A 26,754-nucleotide genomic window follows, 5' to 3' on the forward strand; every position below is an offset into this window, starting at 1 on the left:
ATATGTTGTATCAGAATTCACTGGGTTCACATGAGGATAATGCTGGTGATGTAAGCTGATAGGAGAGGCCCGTGATTTAGAGTATCTCTAGGCTTTAGACTAGAGTCACAAATCAAAACCAATCAAACAACCAGAGTTTATTGAGCACTTACTATGTGCTAGGCACTATGCAGGATACAGAGAGGAAAAAAGATGTCACCCTTACCCTCAAGGACCTGACTAGATATTTCTTCATACCATGAGGAGGAGCAGAATTCAGGATATGATGATGGCCTTCAACAATTCCTGGCAGAGTGTCCTGACACATTGTAAGTGTTCAATATGTATTTGTTTTAGAGTTAGTTTAAAATTTATAGACATAATTTAGATGTACAAACAATAGCAACAATAAACAAACAAACAAACTCCCTGAACTTCTTTTGATGTCTAGGATGGCTCCATCTCATTTTGGAGCCTTCGTTCCAGGGTTGTAGGAAAGGAATCCCTAAACCTGATGATGTGAGGTAGCTCTTTTTTGCTCTAAAATAGCCTCTAGCTAACTCAATGTCTTTTGGGTAAATGCTCAATCTCTGTTTTCCCCCCTTTTCCTTCTGGCAGTCAAGATGGCTTCTGGTCAGGAACAGGTTGCTAGTATCCTTCTGGCAGCAGGGAGAAGGGGCCTGGATCTGTGAGCTCACTCTGTGCTGAGCCCTAGGTTCTTGATGGCCTCTCCAGAGATCTCCCTCACCCTGAGGGGTTCCTACCCAGGAACCAGCTGGCATCCACTGCTGAAGGCTGTGTCCAGTGGTCCCCATGGTCTATTCTCTCAGAATCCCATCCCAGCCTGGGGGTCCCTCTCTTGCTGACCTAGGTCCCCTCAGCTCTCACCACTGAGTGTCTGTCACATCCTCCATCTGGCCCCTGGTCTAAGCTGTCCACACCATGGTCTTTGCAGCCCTGTCCCCGCCCCTGTCTCTCAACACAGTTACTCACTAAGAACATGGAGGCAATTTGGAATCCTTACCTGCCACACAAGAGACAAGAAAGACCTGGAGAGGACCATCTCCAGCCTTCTCTCTGCCTACAGCATTTCTCATCTCTATCATTGTCCCCTCTCAATGTACAGGCCCCTGTGAGGAGTTCTCACCAGGAGTTCTAAGTGGAAAGTGGGACACAGTGTCCTCTGCTTTCAGTTTCCCCCTCAACCTATCTAGAGTCTCTATCACTCCTTGTCAGTACTTCTACTTGCCAGGGAAAGAGTCAGGGCCCAACAGAAATGACCTCATGCCTGTGTGTGGGGATTGGGATTTTAGAAAGTTGTGAGATTGGCTGAGCATCAGATCAATGCCATGGTATTTATAATCTCATTTTTACAGATAGAGAATTGAGAGAGGAGACCAGCACTGGGTTTGGTAGTGGAGGACAAAGTCAAACAAGACAGGTTCCCTGGCATTCAGGAGCATATAGTCTACCTCCCACAGCTCTAACATGTGCTGCACAAGGAAAAACAAAGACTTGGGTGGAGGAAGCATGAGAGGATAAAAGGAAACAAGACAGTGAGGCCTTGGAGAAGGGGAATTATAGAGGAATCCAGCACTGGAAATGCCTGCAGCACAGAAAGATCTAGGCCCAGCCCAGAGAGAGAGTAAGTTGGGGATTATAGCTCATGAGATCACCAAACTGGCTCAAATGTGTAATTGTTTCCAAATGGGGAAGACAACTCTGCAAGAATGAAATTATAACCATCTTCCACTATTATGTCATCTCATCCTCTGGAAAATAGTTGTACCTAAAAGAAGACCTCCTTCGAAGACCAAAAGAAAGAAAGAAAGAAAGAAAAATGGCATTGGCACGGCCCAGGAGAGCTAGAAGCCAGAGGTAAGTATAGTTAGCTGCCAAAGCTCATTTGGGCTTCTGGTAGACCAAGAATGACTCCCTCAAACATCACCAAATTACACAACTGAAAGTGTTAAGGTCTAAGGATTCTCTCTGCTGGCCAGTGGCCTAAGAAGAGAGTGTCAGACCTACCTCTCCTTGCTGTCAAGAGCTACTGAGTCATCTCTCAGGCTTCCAGGGTGAAGCTATTGTGTTTTCCGTCCAGATTCCCCAGAGCCAGGGGGAATGGCTGCTCTCTGGCAGCTTAGCCCAGGCTTCCTCTCTATGTTCTCCCCATGCCTCAGTGACATGTTCATTCAGTCTTCACTTACCGGGCAGCCTGGAATAGTATGAACAGTACAGGCTACAGATTCCAATGGGGAATTCTCTTAGCTGTGTGACTCTGGGCAAAGGACTTAAGCTCTTTGACACTCAGTTTATTCATCTGCAAACTGAGACTAAAATCATCTACCGTGAAGAGTTTTTGTGAGGATTAAATGAGATGATGTACATAAAGCACGTAGAAGGAGCTGGCCCAGAGCAGGCTCTTAGTACTCATTAGTTTTCCTCCCATTAGTTTCTGACCCACCTTGCCAAACCTTCACTCTCCCTTCTCACCCGGCACTCACAATGCACTGAAAGGACTCATGACACAAAGGAAAAACATGATGACACGAGACAAAGTGACAAGTATAAAAAGATATGGATCAAGAGAAGGAGGATCACTGGGGAGAGAGATTTAATTCTTCTGAAGTGGTCAGAGCAAGTTTTATAGAGGTAGTAACATTTGGCTGGACCTTGGAAGATGAGTGTGTTTCCAATGGGGATGACCCCAGGAAGCAGAGGGAGGGAGTAGGGAAGTAAGAGAGGGAAGGGAGTAAAGCCAATAATGGGTGCATTAATGAGCAAGTTACTACTGTGGGCAACCGAGGCACAACCTGCCAATCTACTAGGCGTGTAGAACACACCTCAGCATTGTCCCACCAAGTGATGAGGAAGCTGGCTGGCATAGGTAAATGCCAACTCCCATCCCCCACTTTTTTGGGGGTAACTCCCTGGCACTTCTGGCTTATTCCATACACAGGCCAAGCATGGTCCCATGGGCACAGATCCTTCTCAGTCAGAGAGACATGGGAACCATCAGCATGCACAGGATCTATGTGCAGGTGACTTCTAGGGTGGGCCAAGGGGGTATGGACAGCACCAATAGCATCTGCCACAGGTGGCTTAACATTTAACCAGCCTATTCCACAGATTTGGCCAAAGGCCATATGTTAGAACCCTATAGCACTGACTCACACTTTAGGACTCAGTTATAGTTTGTATTGTTCTCATGTGTCATAGTCACATCCCTCCAACTGGAGTGCAAATTCCCCGGAGTCAGAGATGATGTTCTCCCAGCAGCCAGTAACGTTAGGCACACAGCAGGCACTCATTACCGTACAACTGATTATCCAGTGTAGAAGCAGCAGGTCAGTTCCCTTGGCCTTCATCAAAGACCAGACCTAAGATATCCTGAACTGAAGAGAACCTGCCTCAGTCCAAAGCTGTTCAGGCAGATGGTGCTTATGAGCCATCTGGATGATCCAGTCCAACATTCTGTGATTCTCACGATTATGGATTCCACCTTTATTTTTAATCTAGAGATACACAACCACCAAGCAACTGAGCCTAGCATAACAGAGAGGCTAAGAATGCTGAAAGACAGGATGGTGTAGTGGTTAAACACACAAACTTTGGGTGAGATGCTCCGAGTTTGAATTGCAGCTCTGCAGCTGAAATGTTTAACCTAGGGCAAGTTGCTTACCTTCTCTGTGCCTCAGTTTTCTCAGCTTTAAAATGGAGCTAATAATAGCCATTATTATTAGCTAAGAATAGCTTAATAACTAATAATACCTATTTCAAAGGGTTATTGGGTGAGCTTTAAATGAGTTAGCCTTTTATATGGGCTCAGAACAGTGGCTGGCATGTGGTAAGTGCAATCAAAGTGATTATTAAGTAAAAGAAATATCTTAGTGGGAGTTCTGAAAGACAATAAAAAGAACTCCTAGTTAGTCCTTTCCAGATCCCAAAACACTTCATTCAGGAAAACCTTTGCATACATAATGTCATATGTCAATTATATGTCAATAAAGATGGAGGGAAAAAATCTTTGCCTTCACAGTTTTTTTTTTTAAATATATTGAGCCTTACAAGAGCCCGTCAGGGGAGCTCACAATTATACCCATTTTGAAGATGAGAAAATAGAGGCTCATATTGGTCTAGTGGCAAATCAAGATCACACAAACAGCAAGTGGCAGGCATGGGGAGGGCTCTGGCCCTAGATCTCACCACCTTTCTACTTTATCATGCCGTCAGGAGCAATGTTTTAGCCAATTCTTTAAGACTGGATCCACGCTTGGGCATGCATCAGCATCCCCTGGAAGGCTGATTAAAACACAGACCCCACCCTCAGAGTTTCTGATTCAGCGGGTCTAGGGTAGGCCTGAGAATCTGCACTTCCAAAAAGCTCCCAGGTGATGCTGATGCTACTAGTCTGGGGGCCACACTTTGAGAACCACTATGTTAGGAAATTAATTCATGAAAGAGGCAAAGCAAGAAATATATTCAGTGGGCTTAAGCATCCACTCAGGTTTTCCCTGCTCAGGTTTGTTTCAGAGCCATGCACTTTCCTGCTTACCTGCCCTGTTTTCATCATTTTTAATTATACTTTTTCAAAATGACTTATTTCTACCAAGCAGCTTTCATTTTGATGACTTTTTCCCTTGTGTTCCACTTTCCTTCCTCACTCACCCTTGCGGTGGGAAAAGCACCGAAACGTGAGACCGAGGATCTAGTATCTAGTCTGGCTTTGCCGCTTCCTAACCAATAATGTCCCTGGGGACATTTACTCATCAGTAAAGTGGGGACATTTGATTTTTGCCCTGCCAATCCCACAGTGATGTTTCAATGCCCCAAGGAGATGATGTGTGTGAGCACAGTTTACATGAACGCCACATGGCCACGAGAGCATTTGTAGCCCATGACATACATCTGGAGGAGTTTTCTCTCCCTCCTTATGTCTTACGCTGGTTGTGTAGGAAGTGGTTCTCAAAGTCTCTGAAGCAGTCGCATCAACATCACCTGGGAGCTTGTTAGTAATGTCAATTTTCAGGTTCCACCCCAGGCCTACTAAATCAAAAACTCTGGGGGAAGGACCCAGAAATCTGTGTTCTAACAAGCCCTCCAGGTGATTCTGATGCACATTCAAGTTTAAAAATTCTGGATTCACGGTTATGAGCACAAAGTTCAGAGCTGGGTACAAATCCCAGCTCAGCCACTTCCTTGAGCAAGTTACATATCTCTCTGAATCTCAGTTTCTTGATCTGGGAAATGAGGCTAAGACTGAGATCTCCTCTTCATAGATTTACTTGAGAAGCTTAAGAGAGTGGATGTGTGTAAAGCACGTAGAGGCACACTGTAAGCAGTCAGTTCACATTTGCTCTTATCATTTCTTTTTGTAAGGTATCATGGCTTCTTGACAATATGCTCCAGTGCCTACTTTTTGAAGGATTGTCAATTTTGTGTTAGCCTGCTGGGAAGTTTTCCATTTAGTTTCTATGCATGTATGTACGTGTGTGTGAGTGTGAGTGTGTGTTGTGTGCATGTGTTTTATGTTCTTGTTTGCTGCTGGTAGATATTTGCTTTATCCAATGAAGATTTCTTGGTCCTGCCACTCTCTTCTGAATAAGAAAGGTATTTCTGTGTGTGTCTTTAATAATGTCCTCTTAAATAACATTCCGAATGACGATTCTTTACATTTGCATAGCACTGTATTCTTTCGGCAGTTGTACCCACAGATATTGCAGCCTCAGGATTTCAGGCCTTTTTACCGCCTTCTTCAGGTATCTTTTCCTCCTTGTTTCATAAGCTTCTAAAGATCCTCTTCTAAAAACCATGCTGCTTCATTTGGCTGATGCAGAAATGCCTTCAAGTAGATACTTTTAAAAACAAATAAACACCAGAAATAGACCCTCACATATATAGCTCATTGATTTTTGACAAAGGTGCCAAGACCATTCAATGGGGGAAGAACAGTCTTTCCAACAAATGGTGCTGGGAAAACTGGATATCCACATGCAAAGAATGAATTTGGACCCTAACCTAACACCATATACAAAAATGAACTCAAAATGGATCAAAGAACCTAAACATAAGAGCTAAACCTATAAAACTCTTAGAAGAAAACATAGGGGAAAATCTTCATGACACTGGATTTGGCAATGATTTCTTGGATATGACAGTAAAAGCACAGGCAACAAAGTAAAAATAAATTGGACTTCATCAAAATTAAAAATTCTTGTGCATCAAAGGACACTATTAAGAGAGTGAAAAGACAACCCACAGAATGGGAGAAAATATTTGCAAATCATATATCTGATAAAGGATTAATATCCAGAATGTATAAAGAACTCCTAAAACTCAACAACAAAAAATTCCCAAACAACCCAATGCAAAAATGGGCGAAAGATTTGAATAAATATTTTTCCAAAGAAGATATACAAATGGCTAGTAAGCACATGAACAGCTTCTCAACGTTACTAATCATTAAGGAAATGCAAATCAAAACCACAATGATACCGTTTCTCACCCATTATCAAAACAACAGAAAATAACAAGTGTTGGTGAGGATATAGAGAAACTGGAATCCTTGTGCCTTGCTGGTAGGAACGTACAATGGTGCAGACACTGTGGGAAACAGTTTGGCAGATCCTCAAAAAGTTAAACATAGAGTTACCATATGACCCAGCAATTCCACTCCTGGTTACATATACCTAAAAGAATTGAAAGCAAGGACTCAAACAGGTACTTGTACACCAACGTTCATAGTAGCATTATTTATAATAGCTAAAAGGTGGAAATAACCCAAATGTCCATCAATGATGAATGGATAAACAAAATGTGGTATGTACATGCAATGGAATCTTATTCAGCCTTAAAAAGGAATGAAATTCTGATACATGCTACAACATGGATGAACTTCGGAAACATTCTGCTAAGTGAAATAAGCCAGACACAAAAGGACAAATACTGTGTGATTCCACTCATATGAGGTACCTAGAAAGGCAAATTCACAGAGACAGAAAGAATAGAGGTTACCAGGGACTGGGGGAGGGAGGAATAGGAGTTATTGTTTAATGGGTACAGAGTTTCTATTTGAGATGATAAAAATGTTCTAGAAATGGATAGTGGTCATGGTTGCACAAAAGTGTGAATATAGTTTAATGCCAGTGAATTGTACACTTAAAAATGGCTAAAATGGTAAGTTTTACGTTATGTTTATTTTACCACAGTAAAAAAAATCCTAAATAAACACACACACAGATAAAACAGAAAAAAAAAATGAAGGAAACAGGCACCTTACCTTCCAGGGATGTAACCAGAACAAAATGGAGACAAATGATGACAAGGAATATCTTGAATGTCAGTAAAAGTTCTTCAGGTCTGCCAACATGGCTACAGTGCCCGCCAAAGAAAAACATCCTTGAATAAAATAAGGAGAAATCATATCATCATAGCTTGCCTTAGTCACAACAGAGCAATACCCGAAAGGTCAGTTCCTCAAAGCAACCTGCAATCCCGCTTCCTTTAAATTTCTCTGGCTCCAGAGAATGACAGTGCCAGGTGGGCACTGGTTACAAAAACAATGTTTATTATAAGAAGACCACCCAGTGGGATAGTATATTAAAAGTGATAGCAAGGTAGTCCGTGTGAATTTATGGAAAACATCAACACATACAAAATATCAAGAGAAGAAATTAAAAACACAAAACACTGCAAATGTAATTATGACCACCATATACAGGCTGGTTAAAAACTATGCTGGGGCTGGCCCCGTGGCTGAGTGGTTGGGTTTGCGCGCTCCGCTGCAAGCGGCCCAGTGTTTCGTCAGTTTGAATCCTGGGCGCGGACATGGCACTGCTCATCAAACCACGCTGAGGCAGCGTCCCACATGCCACAACTAGAAGGACCCACAACGAAGAATATACAACTATGTACCGGGGGGCTTTGGGGAGAAAAAGGAAAAAATAAAATAAAATAAAAAAACTATGCTAAGAATCAGAAGGGGTTACAGAATCTTATAAATAATCTACTCCTATTTATGTCTTATGCTGTAATAGGATGGGTACATTGCATTTCCTATTTATTACATATTAGTGCATTATCACTGCTTGCATTTTTAGTAGTCAGGAGGTCAGAGTCAACATTTTTAAAAAGCAAAGTTTATATCAGAACTGAATTTAAAAGCCTCATTTACCACTCTTTTATTCATTCATTCAACAAATATCTATTGAGGACCAATACATACCTGATGAGATGTGAGGGCTGAATGGGAGTTAAGTAGATGAAATACACCTGGTGGAGGTGGGGCAGGGGCTGGGGGGAGCTTGACACACAGAGAGAACTGCAAATGGTAAGACTGTGTCCCTTCCTCTTATGGTAGAGGAGTTGGCCAATAGAGCCCCATGACGAGCAGTCAGCACCAGCAGCAGAGGCTAGTGTGGGGTGCTGAGGGAGGAAGAAGGCAGCCAGGAAACCACAACCCACCCACAGGCTCAGGCACAAGCGGAGGGGCAGTGAGAGCCCACTGAGCAGGCACCCTCTACATGGCCACAGGAAAAGTGGCCAGGACAGACCAGGCTGTGTGTTCTCAGCTGGCAGAGCTCCTGGCCACAGGGCATCCCTGAACCCAGACACCACTGCAGCTTCTGCCAGCCTGAGATAGAGTGTGCATGAACAGTGGTGAAGATTAAAGAGCATGAGTTCAAAGGTCCTGGCTCTGCCACGCATAATAAGATGACTTTGGACAAGTTATTTCCAACAGCCAAGATCTCCCATCTCACAAATTGTGATAACACCAACCTGATAGTGTTGCTGTGGTGAGTGAACAAGAGACCTTCACACAGTGGCTGGCACTGTGAAGGCACCATAAACGCTAGCTGTACTTTTCACTCATTCAGTCAACAAATACCAATTTTGCACCTAATATGTGCAGGTAAGATAGAGCAGGGATTACAGGGAGGAGGGCATGGAAAGATGGGGATAAATCATGATTTCTCAGTCTCAAGGAAAAGCTGGAAGTCTTTAAGAATCCTGTAATTTAATAGCCATCGCCAGTACCAGGGGGGTGACTCTTTCCTTGGACATGGCATGATAATGTCTCAGACCAGGAGATAAATCCTCCTCCTTCCAAAGAGGACTTCACATTTTTTAAATCAATAAATTGTATTATATATTAATAAGACATTATGTTAATATGGTAAAATGCTCTGGTTTGTCCATCCTCTTCAGCAATTTTATCCTCTCTCTGTTCATAATGGCATATTATTGATCCTCCCAAATGAGTCACTCCAACGAGAATGTTCATATAGTTGTGCAAAGATGTAGCAGTCTCTCTGGAGGAAAATTTAAGTGTCTGTTACAGCTACACACAACAATATTGATGAATCTCAGAAATACATCTTAGATAAAGGAGCCAGACATAAATGAATGCATACTGTACATGATTCCATTCACATGAGGAACAAAAGCAGGCAAAAGTAATCGATGGAGTAAGAGAGTGGTTATCCTTGGAAGTGGGGAGAAGGTGTAATAATTAGAAGTGGGCACAAGGGGGCTTCTGAGGTACAGGTAATATTCTGTGTGCTGGTTACATGAGTGTGTTCACTTCCTGAAATTCATTGAATTGTAACTTGCATGTATGTCATAAAAAGTTTCATTTAAAAGTTTAACAATTAATCCACTTTTTGTTGCTGAACTCAGTTCCCCCTCCAAAAGCATTGCTCTTTTTTTCTTTTAAAAACAACTATATTTATTTAGTGAACTACACCTCTACAAAAAAAACTCTTACAAATGCCTTAGGCTCGACTCTCCCTGGGATTCACAGAGCTGACTTAGAAGGTTTATTGTACAAGTATCTAATTTTAGTTCTGGAAAGAGTATCGGAGCAGTTTATTTCTGGAAAGGAACTCAGGATTCACCTAGCCTCAAACTCTCATTCTACAGAAGAAGAAAAAGGCCCAACGTGCTCTAGGGGATGGGTCAAGGTCATTTGGCTGTTTGGTGCTACTCCTACTCTTTCCACCAGGCCACAGTGCTGGCCTCCTGAGAATTTGTCTCCTTGGAAGTAAACTCTTTTGAGTCCATCAGGTGAAATGAGTCAACAAATTCAAAATGCTATTATACAATTTCAAAATTTCTGCAAACTCATTCTTGAGCTTTGCCAGCTCCTAGAGCAGGACCTAAGTGGTGTATAATACATGGTCAAAGTTAAATTAGTCATAGTACATAGTGACTGGTTACTATGTGCTGTGACTTGGGCCACTGATCAAAAGAAGCCATGCCTTTTCACTGAGGAGAGCTTGCACTCAACTCCCAAATGACGGCAGGAAAGGCCAGAATGAAGGGAGATTCCAGCAATCATCCTGAAAAGAGAATATGGATCAAGAAGAACTTACTACAAACCGGATGCCACTGAAAAGACTGCTTTCAGTTGTCAAATCTGGAATATATCTCCTCAACTGAATAAATATTTCCCAATGGGGGAAAAGTTTTATGGTATTTGAAATAATGCAGCTCCTATTGCCTTCTGCATAAACTAGAGAACATCCTAAGTCATAAGGTCTCCAAGATCATTGGTCAAAGAGGGAAATCTGTGGATTTGGTAACTCTTACTTATTATACATAAAAGTCATTTTTATCTTTTTCAGCTGGAACTTTTCTTCATCTTCTGGTTGGGTTAGCAACGCTATCTAGGTCATCAACAAACATGATTTGAACAGTTACTGATTCTTGGCAAATTTTCAAAATGCCAAGGATGGCTGATGAGATAGCACCAATTACAAAGAAAACTCCTTGCCAGCATTTAAACAGTAAAATCTAGACCTTGACACTAGACAACCATTCATTAAAGATTATCCCAGGTTCATCTCGATCCAGGGTCCCCTTTTAGGGTTGTGAGCTCTGATGTAAATGGCAACCCCTAGGGTTTTACAGAGCACAAGCTACATGACTGTATGCCATGGTCCTGCTTGTACCGCTCCAGGAAATTGTTCTAGATCTCTTTAATTTCATTAAATAGTATCACGATCATATTTTAAAAAGTTTATATCATCAGTGCAACCCTGAATGGCAATAAATGACAAATCTATATTTATGTAGATATAGAATAATTAAAGTGTAAGATTTAACAGGAGGGGGACTAGCTTGATACCACTGTAGGGAAGGTCTGGGCACCTCTGGGAACTGGCATAATTTGATCACAGCATGGCTGCTATGGTGTATGCAATGATCGATATTTTTGACCTGAGTAACAAGAGCTCTGATAATTGTTCCTCAAGTGTTCTAGAAAAGTTTGTGCCTTTGAGATATTTACACTGAGTCATGATAAGTGTTGGGTAACAAGATTGGCACAAGGGGAAATCTAAAAGGGAAGTACTGAAGAGGTTTTCAGTGCAGATAAAGCAAGAACTAAAAGGGGAAAAAGCAAGTGACTTGGATCATTCAACTGTCAAAGAAGTCAGAGAATCCCACGGCTGGTTTTTTTAGAGTCTCGGTTATATGTTTAACTACTTAAAAAAAAGAATCAGGAAACTGTTAGTAAAAGCATAATTAAATTTTGATTTGAACTCTACTGAAAGACCCTAATACAGCAAATATCTCAGAAAAAAAAATTTGTTCAGTGTTCCAAGAATGTGTTGGGTTAGGTTTTTAGGCCAAACCTTCCGCGGAAAGCAATTAAAAATCATGATTAAAATATTGAAAGCATTTTCTTAAATATATCAAAGAGCTGACAAGATAGAAAAGAATGTCAGGCCAAAGGTGAAGCCAAAGCACAAACTCAGGGAGGTAACGTAAGCAAAAGAGCCAATGATGCCAGAGGGTACAGGCCTAATCAGGCAAACTTGAGCTCCAGATACAAAGCACAAAAGAAAAATCAGAGACGCGGAGAAAAGAAATACAAGGTCTAACATACACTTAAACAAAATTCAGAGAGGATGGGGCAGAGTCAATGTTTGAAATGATAATGACTGAACGACCCCAAACTGGTGCAAAACACCTATCCACAGATTCAAGAAGCCCAAGGAATCTCTATAATAAATGAAAAGAGATCTACACCTAGATAGATCATAGTGAAGCTGAAGAAAATCAAAGACAGAGCAAATCTTGAAAGTGGCTGGAGAAAACAAGACAGTTAACCTTCAAAGGAACAGCTGTTAGACTGACAGCTGTCTTCTCAGAAGCAACAATGGAAGTCAGAAAACAGTGAAATGTTATGCAAAGTGCTAAGAGAAAACAACTGCTGACCTAGAATTCTACTCCTAATGAAAATACTTTTCAAGAATGAGGGCAAAATAAACACATTTTCAGACAAACAAAAACTATGATATTGTTCACTACTGCAAATCCTCACTGAAATAAATCCTAAAAGATGTATTCTGGCGAAAGATATAAGATCTGAAATGCAACAAGGGTGAAGAACAAAGAAAGTGGTTAGTATGTGGCCAGGCCCATTCCTACCATTTGTAATATACAGGACAAGAGTTTAAAAGGAGGCCCAGTTTGTCCTTATTACTCCATCTCAGACTACAAGAGGCTTTGTGCACATGTATGTGGACACTCCAGCCCACATATCCAAACTCCCCTCTCTCTTGCAAGCAGCTATCTCTTGGCCATCCCTTAGGTCTAAAAGTAGGTACACCTGCAGCATGGCTTGCCCTAGGGAAGAGGCTTCCTCAGGTCCTGGAAAAAGGCATAGAATGTTTGGACAGGGAATTCCAGGGTCCTGGGTTTGCAGAACATCTCGAAGCAAGGGTTGGGGGAGGAAGAAGGCAGGTTCCAGGCAGGCATGTCTTCTTGGTGTCACAAACTTCTTGCCCTTTAGAGAGGGGTACAACTAGGGAAGGGCCAGAGAGGGGACCTCTAAAGCATGAGACATAGGCCAGAGGCCCCAGCTGCCCAGAGCTAAGGTTGGCACTATATATTGGCAAATCTAAGTGAACTTTGGCTATATAAAACATTAATAATAATAATATCCTACAGGGATAAGTGAAATATGATAGAATAAAAGTATGGAAGCTATATTATATATACATTTATATACATTATATTATAGTATATTACATAGGAAGTATATATAACATATCAATTAGGAGATGAAAAATTGAAATTAAAAAATTAAAAGTCTTTCAAGGTTCTTGTATTATCCTAGAGGAGGCTAAAGGCATTGATTATCTTTAGACATTGAAAAGTTGAGTAGATATTGTAATTTCTATAGCAACTACTAAAAATAGAAGTGGGGCATATATCTTCCTAACTAGCAGAGGGGAAGAGTGGTATTTAGAATATTCAGTCAATCTGAAAGGAGACAAGAAAGGGGAGGAAAAGAAACAAAGAATGGTTAGGGAAATAGAAGATGGTAAACGCGCATACAAATCAACGATTCTTTAAATATAAACAGACTAAATGATTCAATTAAAAGGCATTATCAGACTGAAAAAAATACAAAATCTAACTATATGCTATTTACAAGGACACAACTAGAACATAATGATACAGAAAGTTTGAAAATAAAAGGATGGAAAAGATATGCAATGCCAATACTAATTAAAAGAAAATTAGTGTTTATACTAATATCGGACAAATTATACTTTAAAGCAAAAAACATTACCTATGAATAAAATGGTTCATTCATAAAAGGTTCAATTCAATAGGAAGACTGAACAAATTTACAAATGAATGCAATTAATAATGTAGCCTCAAAATACACAAAGCAGTATTTTTGACAGAATACAAGGAGAAATAGAACAAATTCACAATCATATTGACAGATATTCACACACCTCTATGAGCAATTGATAAAATTCAAATAAGAAAGTCACTAAGGATATAGAATATTTGAATGACACATTCAACCAACTGGACTTAAAGACCATATATGAACCCCCCCCCCCCACTCAACAACTACAGAGTATATAACCTTTTCAAGTGCACACGGAATATTTATGAAAACCAACCAGGCTATAAAAGAAGGCTCAAAACATTTTACAGAATTGGAAAAGGGACAGGAGCATGTTCTCTGACTACCACACAATTAAGCTGTAATAACAAAAAGTTAAATTTGTTATTTAACAAATAACATGGGTCAAAGAAGTTGTTATAACGTATATTAGAAAATATTTGACTTGATCAATAATAAAAACATTATATATCAAAACATGTGGGATAGAGCTAAAGACCTTTAAAGTGAAATTTATATTTTAAATTTACATATTAGAAAAAGAGAAGGGCTCAAAATTGAGTTAAGCTCCTTCTCAAGAAGTTTGAAAAAGAACAGCAAAATAAACCCAAAGAAGGAAAAGAAAGGAAATAATAAAAATAAAAGCATAAAATAATGATACAGAAGAAAAGACATAAAAGAAAGGTTATTAACAAAGCCAAGATTGTTCTTTGGAAAGACAATTCTGGCAAAATCAAGAGGGAAGGAGGGAGGGGAAGGGAAAGAGAGGCAGTGAGTGTAAGCAAATAACCAATAGAAAGAATTTTTAAAAAGCAACATAATTGAAGATGCTATAAACATAAAAAAGATAAAAAGATCTTAGGGATAACTTTATTCAATAATTTTGAAAATCTAGATAGTAAGGGGCAAATCCCTAGAAAAAATATAACTTACCAAGAAGGAATCAAGAAGAAATAACAAACCTGAATAAATGTAGAACCATTAAAAGTCTCAAAAATTTTCCCACAAAGAAAACTCCAGGCCCAGATGTTTTCACTGGAGTTTTAAAGAACAAGAATTCCAATCTCACAAGAACTCAAAGAATAGAGAGAGAGACCACAGACTAACTCATTTTTACCAGGCTAGCATAACACTGGTGCCAAAACCTGACAATTCCTCACATTTTTTTTTTCCATTTTATAAATCAAATGATACTATTTAGAGAATTCTCTGGAATGCTCACAAAAATGTCTAGCAGCAATTTCAAATCTTGTTTATTGGGGTAATTTGAATAAATATATAGGGCAAAAGGAACCATTCTGAACTTCAGCAATAAAATTTTTTGAAGATAAAGTCACCCAGAACTAAAGCCAACAACGCGGTCGTAAGAGAGACAGCATCCCATATGCCAAAGAAAACTATGTTTTAAAGACGACAGAAACTGGGTTAACTGGTGAGTGCTGACTATGAACTCCAAGACGGCAGCTCTGTGTATCATTTGTCATAGCACAAAGCAAAGTCAATAGTGAACTGCATGGCATGATTGTAATATGAAGCTTTCAGGTCTCTAGGAACAAGCGGAAGGAAAATGATTTGTTTCGTCTTTATAGTGGAAAATGATTTTCTTAATAAGCATTAAGTGCTTTCTAATGCAGAAGAAAAGCTTTATTCAATAAAACAAGTGAATATCAGATGTGCAAGATTAGAAATAAACTATGCACTTAAAGTAAACACTCACAAAACCTTGTGAAAGGTGTTATATTTTTTGGTTCCCTCACTCATCTCCAAATTTCTCCACTGTCCTACCTGCAATCTCCCATTACCCAGGTGAGAATTACCCAGGGCAAAGTAACAGCCTACTTTCTCTCTCTCCCCTCCCTCTCCAGGCTCCTCCCTCAATGCTCATAGTAAATATATGTTCAACACACACAAATAAGCCGAATAGCATAGGGTGCAAGGGCATGCATGGTAGAGCCAGCTGCCTGCCTTCAAATCCAAGCTCCACCACTTACAGCGTAACCTTGGCCTGTTCCTTAACCTCTCTGGACCTAAATACTTCATCTGAAAAATCGGAGGTACTGATAGGATCGACATCATAGGGTTCCTGTAGGGATGAAATGAGGTAATATAATGAAGGTCTTAGTATAGTCAAGAAGTGTTAGCTATTATCACAAGCATAATTAGAAGACAAGTTTATAGTACACTCCAGTACTAAATGTAAATAGACTTCAGAATTATTTCCTACATTCATTCATCTAGTTTACAAATATTTATTGAGGTTCTTTTACATGCAAGGTGCTATGCTAGGGAATCAAGATACCACAAGCAACAAGACAGATATCCTTCCTGCCCTCAAGAGCTTACAGCCTGCACAATGGAATACTACTCAGCCATGAGAAATGATGAAATCTGGCCACTTGTGACAACATGGATGGTCCTTGAGGATATTATGCTGAGTGAAATTAGTCAGAGGGAGAGAGTCAAATACCATATGATCTCACTCATAGTAGAAGATTAAAAACAACGGCAAACAAACACATAGCAATGGAGATTGGATTGGTGGTTACCATAGGGGAAGTGGGGAGGGGGGAGGGAAAAGGGGCGATTAGGCTCACATGTGAGGGGATGCACTATAATTAGTTTTTGGGTAGTGAACATGATGTAATCTACAAGGAATTCGAAATATATTACAATGTACATCCAAAAGCTATATAATGTTATAATCCAATGTTACTGCAATTAAATAAATAAATAGCCTACAGCCACTACTTAGATTCATTGGTCATTTGTGTGGCCAAATAAATAGTGACCATTTTTTAACTTAAAAGATGCTTTCTCTTCATAGTTCATGAGACTCAACTTGGCCTAAAAAAAGACAAAAACAACAAACAACGACAAAAAAAACACAGGGCACCAGAATACAATATCCTCTCTTACACAGACTTGGTCTCCACCTCACACCAAATCCCACAACTTCACCCACAGCAGGCACTCAGAAAAGATTTTTTAATTAACTTGGTCCGGAATCTCTTGCTGCACAATAATTCTATCAATATGTAGAGGAGAGAAATAGGAGACTCTCCTTAAAAGTATCTTCAAGGTGTTGGCCTGCACAGGGTGGGTGGAGGCAGAGATGGGGCAGAAGCACATGGTTTGTATCATCAGGAGATCATATTTGAGAGGAAGTGAGGTACTAAGGAAAGTGAACCACCAACCGATATTCTCTGCCCTTCCTTGCTTTTGTCATCACCATGCCAACTCCTGTTTCAAGTCCCAGCTTGGCCATTTACTAGCTGTATGACCCTGCTCAGGCATTTTAACCTTGTTTATAACAATAACTTATTAGCTCTTATTATAATAACTATGTGTGTTATTTATCACCTAAATTATAATAGGATAATTATAATTTATATTAATTATAATAAATATTTGCATTGGTTAGAAGATTTCTTTCATACCAGTAAAATCCCAGAAATAGCCACTATTTATGAGTCTCAAAGGAAACAGGAAATGCAGGTCAGGAGTGGCTTCAGAATTTTTATGTACAAGGAAGTTGGGAGCAGAAATCTAATAGGAAGGAGGCTTTGGAAGCTGCATGTGCACAGCACTTTAGGTAAGAGAGAGAATATTTCAATAGTTCATTTCAAAACACAAGAAGAGGGGCTGGCCCGGTGGCCAAGTGGTTAAGTTCGCGCACTCCGCTGCAGGCGGCCCAGTGTTTTGTTGGTTCGAATCCTGGGCGCGGACATGGCGCTGCTCATCAAACCACGCTGAGGCAGCGTCCCACATGCCACAACTAGAAGGACCCACAATGAAGAATATACAGCTATGTACTGGGGGGCTTTGGGGAGAAAAAGGAAAAAAATAAAATCTTTAAAAAAAAAAACAAAAACATGAGAAGAGCTGTTGGAGGTAGGCAAGCCAGTCCAGGGAGAAGGAAAGGGGAAAACTGAAACAAAATCCCAAAGAGATCCATGTCAACAATCGTCTCCTTCCCTGGATTTTACTGCACCATGTAATTTCAAAATCTGTACCCATTACTGAAACCTATTTAAAAAAAATTGGATTACCAAGAAGAAATGAGTCAACAATAGAATCCCCAAGGAAAAGAAAATGTCTGAAGAAAAAGAAGGCTCCAAGTGGGAATGAGGAGTTAAAAACAAAACAAACAAAACAAAAAAGAATAAAGTAGTTACGGGGATGGGGATATGGAATGAAGGGGGGTAATTTGAAAGGAAAACAAAAACCCAAGCAAACACATTCATCATTTCTACAACATTATCACATACAAATAGCCTCACTCACCTGACAGGAAGTTCAGAAGAGAAGATGGAGAGACTCTGCACAAACCTGAAAGTGAAGAAGAGAAAAGAAAATTAGATCAATGAAAAGTGAGTCTTCTTGGTGCCATAATGCTTCAATACTGCAGTCAGCCCTTCTGGCAGAGGCCCTACAGACCCCCTGCTGTGTACCAAGACTTGAATTTGGCAGTAGAGTTACAAAAGAAATGGAGGATGCAAATGCTGCTCTTAAGGAACTTATTATAAACTGGAAAACAAGCCCAAAGCTAGTTTTGGGACTGACCTTGTTAATGTTTTACTAGCATTGTATTACTGCTCCATCTCAGGCTTCATTAATAGTATCATAGGGGCACTAGACAATGAAGTGGTTAGATCTGGGGCATGGTGGTCCCTTTTAGAGACCATGCTTTGTTAGATATTTCTTCATGCTTTTATGACTTAACTTCCCTAGAACCTAAACTCCTTGATACCAAGGACTGGGTCATTTACGTCTCTTGTGCCCCCAAAGCCAGAGGCAGAATTCTTTCTCCACAGAGGGGCTAAATAAATAACTCTCTATTGATTATTAAGTTTGGCTCAGAGTTGAAAGGGGAAGGTGGGGGCATTGGCAATGACATGAGTGAAGGACAAGGCAGATGCAGTGGGGAAAGGAAATAGTGTGCCCACCCAAGGCAGAGAGTGTTGACAATCCAACTTGTATTTTTCAGAATATTCCATCGTGCTTTGCTTCAAAACCAAAACACTGGTACGGCTATCAGCTAGAAGATGACAGTCACTTCACACAATGGTATCTCCTCATGTTAAATACGGACGTAATGATTTTCAAATCAAGATTTGCAAGAGGAAACAATCTATAGAGTAATCTTGGAAGCAGCTGATCTGCTTCTGGCTTCAGTCAACAGATTAAGACACAAGTTCAGTGCTCAAGGAGGGATCCAGAATATGAAATGAAAGATGGAATAAATGCTCAATGTGGAATGAATGTAGGATTAATAACCAAAAAACATCATTCAAAGAAACAAATTGATTATGACTTGAATATAGAAATAATTCCATTTAACATTTGTGCAAATGAGGATTTTCTACATAGGGATTTTTGATGAAATTTCACAACTCAACCACATTTCCTCTTCCACAAGCTTATTGATAACCACAATAAAACACACTTAACGGTTCCTGGTAATCCAGTTTATTAATAAACAACATGAGGCTCTCTTTGCTCCTTTGGAACACTTTCAAGTAGAAAAACAGGGCAAGAAACAATGCAATTTTTATTTTGTTTTGCCCACTTGATGAAAAATATAAAAATCCTAATAACATCCAAAGCTGGAGAGGATGTGGGAAAATGAACACTTGCATACACCATTGGTGGAAATGTAAACTTTGAGAGAATAGTTTAGCTATGTTTTGAAATTTTAAATATGCATACACTTTGATCCAAAAATTCTATTCCAGAGATTGTCTCTACAGAAATATTGACACATATACACAAAAATATATAAACACTGAGATTGCAACTTTGTGTGAGGGGAAAGAAAGCCTAAGTATTCATCAGTAGATGAATAGGTAAATAAATGATGATCCATCTATATTATGGAAAATTATGCAATGCTTAAAAAAATGAAATTGATCTATATGTATTGACATATAGAGATTGTCAGTACATGTAATTCAAGTGAAAAAAATCAAGTTTCTTAATAATATATATACTAGGATATGTTAAGAAACAAGGAAAGCCATATATATATGTGTGTGCTTATTTATACAGTGATAAATGTGAATGCATACAGAAAAGCCTAGAAGGAAACCCACCAAGTCTCCACAGATAGGAGTGTGATACGGGAAAGAACGAAGCCCAATTTTTACTCCATAGAACACAGACACATATTCATGTATTACTTATACAATTAAATATATTTCTTCTAGCGAAGAAAAGCAGAACAGAGGGAGGGCCAAGTCATCCAGGTTCTCCAAAGAGAGCTCTGAAATCAAGCTCAGAGGGGCTAAATGGGAGGTAATGCCATCACTTGCTCAGCAGGATGCCATCTCCCCTGGCCCTGCTCTAACACAATTAGAAAGGCCCAACTGAGAACACAAAGGCTTCTGGTCTCAGAGCCAAGAAACCAGCTTCCCAGCAGGGGAGCAGGAACTCACTTGAGCAAGTTGTGGAAAAGAATGTCAAAAGCAATGATGTGAAAATAGCTGATGGACACAGAGGCCTAAACTTAATTAAAGAACTGCACATCCTTCAGCCTCTGGATCCCTCCTTGCTGTTGTCACCACCATCCTTTATCTCCTAGAGAAAGTAAACAGGAATCAGGATCCCATTGGCACCAGCACTCCAGTAACAAAACATAGTGACTGCCAATGTTTGGGCTTCTTACATCATTGAAAAGAAAGGGCAAGTCACAAAAGGAACCCTATCGATTTATGTAAGACATAGCATGGAACAGAGAAGCTTCTCAGAGAAGAACAGCAAACTCACCAATTGCTAGGATTAACTGAAACCTCCCACAGTTGCAGACTGCCCCAAACCATGACATCAGGGAGGCTGGAAATGCATCCAACTTCCTCTATTTATCAAGCTGGCTAAAACCCAGGGTAATACCAGCGTGACCAGAAAAAACAGGGCAAGCAGACTGTACTAGTGGTTTGAGTGGGAAGGAAATTATCTCTGTATGTACTTAAAGCCCTGCTCCAGTGCCGAGGAAGCTCTTAGAGAGGCTGCATCCAAGAATCAGAACTCCTGTGCTCATAAGCTGCTCAGAGGCCCTGGGTGCTGGCCACAGGGCCCATGCCTCCTGGGGATAATAAGCAAAGCAAGGGGCAAAGTGCACAGGTAACAGCAGCCCTGGGCAGCTGCCCCACTGCCCTCTGGGGTAATGTGATGCCGGTCCAAGGACCAAGAAAAAAAAACCCTGGTGATATGCAGCATCCTGAAGGACTCAGTGCTTCATTCAGAACCTAATGATTATTTAGTGGCCCAGAATGAGGGGCAGAGAATGGCTCACGGTTCCTTGTGATGACACCAACACCATGGGAGAAAGGACCAGAGGACAAAGAGGCCTTGATAAATTGGAAATGGGGACAGAAATAAGCAAAGAGAAGCTTCTCCACACTAGTAGGAAAAGCAAATGGCACAGATGGAAACAATGGGGAAGGTTAGGTTTGTGGGCATATACTTCAGAAGGTCTAGGATATGCAGGCTGTGGAGCGGTAGGTATTGCCATGGAGGAACAAACGAGCGGTTCTAGAACCTTGTGGTGGCCCCATTACTGATCAGACCCTGCCTAATAGGACCTTTACCTACACAGACTGGTTTGTTCAGTTCTGGATACCACCATTCAAGAGGAGTTAAATTCTGAGATGGCTCTGGAAAACTCGAAAAAGAATTCATTCAACAAACATTTACTGAATGCCTACTACATGCTAAAAAACAGGGCCACTCTGTACGGTTGTGCAGGTTGCACCCCGCACAAAGGTGCCCAGCCATGAGGACCGTTAGAGCCTAAATCCAGAATGCCAGGTTTTCCGGAAGTGCCATATGAACCAGTTGCGGGCTCTGTCACAGGCATATTGGGAGCTCCGAGGAAGGGCACCTAAGCCAGTGCCCTGGGAAATTGATCCAGGAAAGTTTCCTCAAGGACGTAACAGTCCTAAAGGATGTGCAACTCCCTTTACATGAAGAAATGGGAAAGAACATTCCAAAGAGGAGGAAATAGCCTAAACCAAGACACAGAGCCAAAGACTGGCATGGAGTGGGCAGGACTTGGAATCAGTTTGATGTTGCTAAAGCATAAAGAGCAAAGCAGAGAATAACCAGAAGGGACCCTGGAGAGATGGAGCAGAAAACTGATGGAACATATTTAAAATATCATCTGCAAACAGGCTGGGAAAAATCCGCGTTGCATGTCCAAATGGAGGCTGTGATGGATTATGAATAATATCCACTATGTATACAAGGCACTCACAGAAAGAAAATGGCATTCTCCATCTCTACCATGGGCAGAGATGATGTCTAAAAGGTGGTTTAAACCACAATCCAAGGGAGGAGGAAGAAAGTCCTGCTATCGATTATTGTTATATCATAGAAGTGACTAAGGGAGCTTTTGGTCTTGCTTTCTGAAACATCTAAAAAGATGACCTCTTAGTCACTCTGATGAGGTGCACGTCAAGGTGGAAGGAACCAGGCCAGAAAAAGGAGCTGATGGACCTCCTGCAACTGTTGGGACCATGCTACTTTTCTGCAGCAGTGAAAGCTTTTTTTCTCTCCTCCCCTCTCTCCAGTCTTCTCTTCCCCTCTTCCTTTCTTCTACTTTCCTTCATCCTAGTCTCCCTCTTTTCCTTCCCTCCCCTTACCTAGCTTGAGGCTTGCCAAACAGATTCCAGGGGCTAGAATGCTGCAGGTTACCTCTGCCCAGAACTGGAGAAGAGGGTGTTAAAGACCACATGGTGAGAGACCACCTTCAAATGATTCCCTGATCACTAGACCCAACCATCTGGGTGAGGCAACCACAGCCCTCCACCCAACATGGTGACGTGGCAGAACTAAAGGTGTTTCAAAACAAGGCATGAGGGGCTGGCCCTGTGGCCAAGTGCTTAAGTTCATGCACTCTGCTTCAGTGGCCTGGGGTTTGCCAGCTCAGATTCTGGGGGCAGACCTACACACTGCTCATCAAGCCATGCTGTGGTGGCATCTCACATAGGAGAAATGGAAGGATGTACAACTAGGATATACAACTATGTACTGGGGCTTTGGGCAGAAAAAAAAAAGCAAGGCATGACTTTCTTTAGGGTATAAACACTTACCACCTTAAAAGTAAATGCATATGCAAGGATATACCAATTAATTCTTTCTCAGAGCATTAATTTACTATTTCACAAAAAGGATACTTATATACTTGCTTTTTTAATGCAAGTCTTACATTAAGCTGTATTCATACAAAGTTAACTGGAGGTGAACTTTCTTCCATTTGTATGAAAACATCTCACTAGGAAAATTGAATTTAGATAACTACCACAACCTCAGATCAATCCTGGCTGCCATGCCTGATATTTTCTAATTAACTCTTACCTTCTCTTTCCACTGGGTAGCAAGAAATGCTGGGCATTTCCCTCTCTTTAAACTATGTTTTGATATTGTACTTTCAATAATGAAATAAAATATGACTAAAAGATACATGGATGAGGGAAAAACAAACAATTGTACATGGAGGATGGGTCCCACCAAGTAACTAAGAAAACCACCATATTAATTTTTCCTTTGTTAAGTTTTTGTTGTATATTTGACACTTTGGCTAGACTTTAAGGCTTGTGCATTAAAATGTTTCTATTTCCAAATATACTTGCCGCTTGAGACGTACTAAACACTCTACTACTCCTCAGTCCAATTCCAGGGAGTAAAAGACGAGGAAACCGTAAAGTTTCTATTGTTCCCACTGGAAATGAGTAGGCAGCTACATCATTATCTAGCCATATTTGACAGATAAACTGTGAAAGATAGGAACTTGGTGATTTATTAATATCATTTTTTAATTCACTGTGAGAGCCTCAAACTCAACCTCTATACTGCTGTGTCTCTGCCGACTTTACCAGCAAAAAAAATTTCTAGCCCTGCCCTCCTTTGGTAGAAAGCAAAACTGGCCATAAATTCCCCCATCCCAGTGTGCCTGTCCATTTGCAATGTGACTTTACAGCTCCTCCTATCAAAAGGTGGAGTCTAGTTCTCCACCTCTTGAATGTGGGCCGGCCTTGCCACTTGCTTTGCCCAACGGGATATGAGCAAATGTGAAGCAAGCAGAAGCTTGAAAAGGCCTTGAGCACGGAAGTTTCCTCCCTCTTGTTGCTCTTGGGACCTCAGGCCACCAGGTCAGCATGCAAACAAGCCTGAGCTAGCCTGCGAGATGGTGAAAGACACATGCCCAGTTACCGCCACTGCACCAACCGCCAGGCACAGAGTCAGTTAGCTGGCTGGCAGCTGACTACAGGTGTGTGAGTGAGCCCAACTGAGACCAGCAGGACCATCCAGCCCAGATTGCAGACTCTAGAACTGGGAACTACTGAAATGACTGTGGCTTAGAACCAATAAAAACTTGGGTGTGTTTTGTTATACGGAATAAATTAACTTATATACCTTCTTTCTTCCTTTCCCCCCTCTTCATTCTTTCTCTTCCTCTCTATCTACTCTTCTTTCATTTCATTATTTCCCCTCACACTTTGTGCTTTTTCTCTTCCTTCTACAAGTACTGCAAGTCCCCATTTAAGGGCCCACTGGGTATAAGACATTGGCCTGGGCTAGTTCTCTTTGAAGCCTGCCTCATTTTCTTCTAATCCACTCCCTCTGAAGCCTGCATAAGCAGACTCTGCAGACTTTGCATGGTCCACGGGCCCCACTCATAAAGTGATTCAGCAAGATGTTCGCAGGGACCAGCAGGCCACAGGCTAGAGTCTTGGCAGAGTTTGCAGCCCATCTCTGGGCATTTGCTGGTGATAACCCCCTGAGAGAGTCATTTGACACTGTGACCTGTTGAGTGGATTACTGAGATGTATTCTAGCCCTCCCCTCCATCCATCGCTCCTTGCTACCAGAGGAGAGGTCTAACAAGAAAAACAAGCCTTTCATGCCAGGCACCCAAGGGTTAAGGGGCATAGCCCAAGACCACTTCCCTCATGTGGCTGCCCAGGATAAGTGAGTACAAGATATATTTATAACTACAGGAAACAACGCACTGTGAGTGGTAAAATGCTTAGATTTCCATTTGTTTACTACATGAATAAAAGAAAATCAATAGGATCATCTTGCTAATGACATCAAACCGCTCAGTACAACTCAGAAGCCAGAAGAAGGTCATTCCTTAAAATGCTTTTCTTTCCTCTTCTTCACTTACAGTCTGTACTTTATTCCCACTCTAACTTAGTTTTTCCCCTGAATGATGTTTTTTCAGACTTTTTAAAAGCTTACTTTTCCCTAGTGTCCTGGAACCTGCCATTTGTTTGTGGTTACAACATTAATGTTTAGAAAGGTCAAATTAGACGCCAGGGTTGGATAAATACTCATTTTTTAAAATTATATTTTAAATGGAACTCTTTTCTCCCTTAGGATTCCCTGGAGAAGTTCTCTTCTTCTCTAGGTGCATGTGTGAATGTATTTTGAAACTCACCACCAAAATGTCAGGTAGATAGAGATTTTAATGGCTTCCATCAACAAGAATAAATCAGAAGTATATCCTCTGGAACACATTTCTAAGATTTTTCTAGATTTCTCCGTGCTGTCTTCCAGACAAGCAGAGGAAGACTCTATCCCAATATCTCCCTTCTTATGTTCCCAAACTGTCTATAGAACCTCCTCATCTAAAGAGAATTACTTTTCCTCCTCCTCATCTGTTCTTGATAGCAATAATCCCTTCTATTTGTACCGTGATTTATGGTAGTCAACATGCCTTTGCATACATTATCCCAGTTGACCCACAAATGTTTACAGAGAAGCTGCCAGGCAAATTCTTAACCCCATGCTAGGTACTAGGGATACACTGGAAAGCAAAATAAGTCCAGCCTTCAGGAAGCTTATTGTCTAGTGGGGAAACAAAGATGTGATACAAAAATTAACATCAAGAAATGCAAAACTAGAGGGCCAGCCAGGTGGTGGAGCAGTTAAGTTCACGCGCTCTGCTTTGGCAGCCCAGGGTTCGCCGGTTCGGATCAGGGGCATGGACCTACACGCTGCTTATCAGGGCCAATCTTCCTCAGCAAAAAGAGGAGGATTGGTGGCGAATGTTAGCTCAAAGCTAATCTTCCTAAAAACAAAAAGAAATAGAAAACTGCAACTGTGACAAGTGCCACCAAGAAAAGCATACGGACCTCTGGGTGAAGACAGTGGGATTTGACCCTAGGGGGTCAGGGAAGGTTTCTCTGTGGAAGTAATGCTAAAACCTGAAGGATAAGTGGGAGGAGTTAATCTAGCAAAGAGGCAGGGAAAGACCATACCAAGTAGAGGCAGCAATATGTGCAAAGGTACTGTGGCAGGAGGAAGTAGGGCCCACGCAAGAAACTGAAAAAAGGCTAGAGTGGGCAGGACACAGGGTGGCAGGGGGAGCACTCTGAGGGATGAGGCTGGAGGAAGAAGCAAGACTCAGTTCACATTGGGGCTTGGTGGCCAAGGTCAGGATTTCTGTGTGTCTTGTTCTGAGAGCAATGGAAAGTCACTGAAGGATTTTAAACAGAGGGTGACGTGTTCACATTTTAACAAGACTGTTCTGGCTGTTGAGTGGAAAATGGATTGTAGGGGAACAGAGTGGAAGTGGGGGTCTAGTCTGGGACTTCTGATCTCCATTCTCAGACATTGTTCTGAAGGTCTAAGCAATTCAATAAAACAAAAATCCAAACGAAGAGGTATAATCAAGGAAGGGAGACTATAGATTTATTTATGTCATACATGCATACACACATGAAAATCTAATGAAATATATCGGGAATTAGAGTTCAGAAAAGGAGGAAGATTCAAAATAATTATATAAATCAGCTTTCCCTTTACACTAGGGTTCAGCAAACCTTTTCTGTAAAAGGTCAGATAGTCAGTTTTCCAGCTTTGAAGGCTGTAAGATCTCTGCTGCAACTATTGAACTCTGCCATTGCAGCAAGAAAATAGCCCTAGACAAAACGTAAATGAATGGGCGTGCCTGTGTGCCAATGCGACTTCATTTACAAAAACAAGAGGCTGGTGGGATTTGGCCCATGGGCAGTAGTTTGCACTGCTCTCTACGAATGAGGAAGTGATTATGCTATTTGAGGTGAGAGGACACCTCTCCCACCCTAAAAGTTCTTAATTTTTCACTGATATCTAAAA

General features: G+C 41.0%; 1 protein-coding gene across 2 annotated transcripts in view; it reads right to left on the minus strand.

The window, feature by feature from the left end:
* ADGRG2 (adhesion G protein-coupled receptor G2) overlaps positions 1 to 26,754 on the minus strand; it is a 114,056-nt gene that overhangs the window by 60,841 nt on the left and 26,461 nt on the right. Inside the window, exons 2-4 of one of the 2 annotated variants that reach the window (XM_070502030.1) lie at positions 17,918 to 17,962; positions 15,625 to 15,716; positions 7,259 to 7,377 (exon numbers count right to left, since the gene is read on the minus strand). In XM_070502030.1, coding sequence (XP_070358131.1) covers positions 7,259 to 7,376 — 118 coding nt within the window. In that variant the 5' untranslated portion in view covers position 7,377; positions 15,625 to 15,716; positions 17,918 to 17,962. The remainder of the gene's footprint in view (positions 1 to 7,258; positions 7,378 to 15,624; positions 15,717 to 17,917; positions 17,963 to 26,754) is intronic. The other variant, XM_014847893.3, reaches the window with a different exon arrangement.

The sequence above is a fragment of the Equus asinus genome, chromosome X (genome assembly GCF_041296235.1).
Source record: "Equus asinus isolate D_3611 breed Donkey chromosome X, EquAss-T2T_v2, whole genome shotgun sequence".
Lineage (NCBI taxonomy): Eukaryota > Metazoa > Chordata > Mammalia > Perissodactyla > Equidae > Equus > Equus asinus.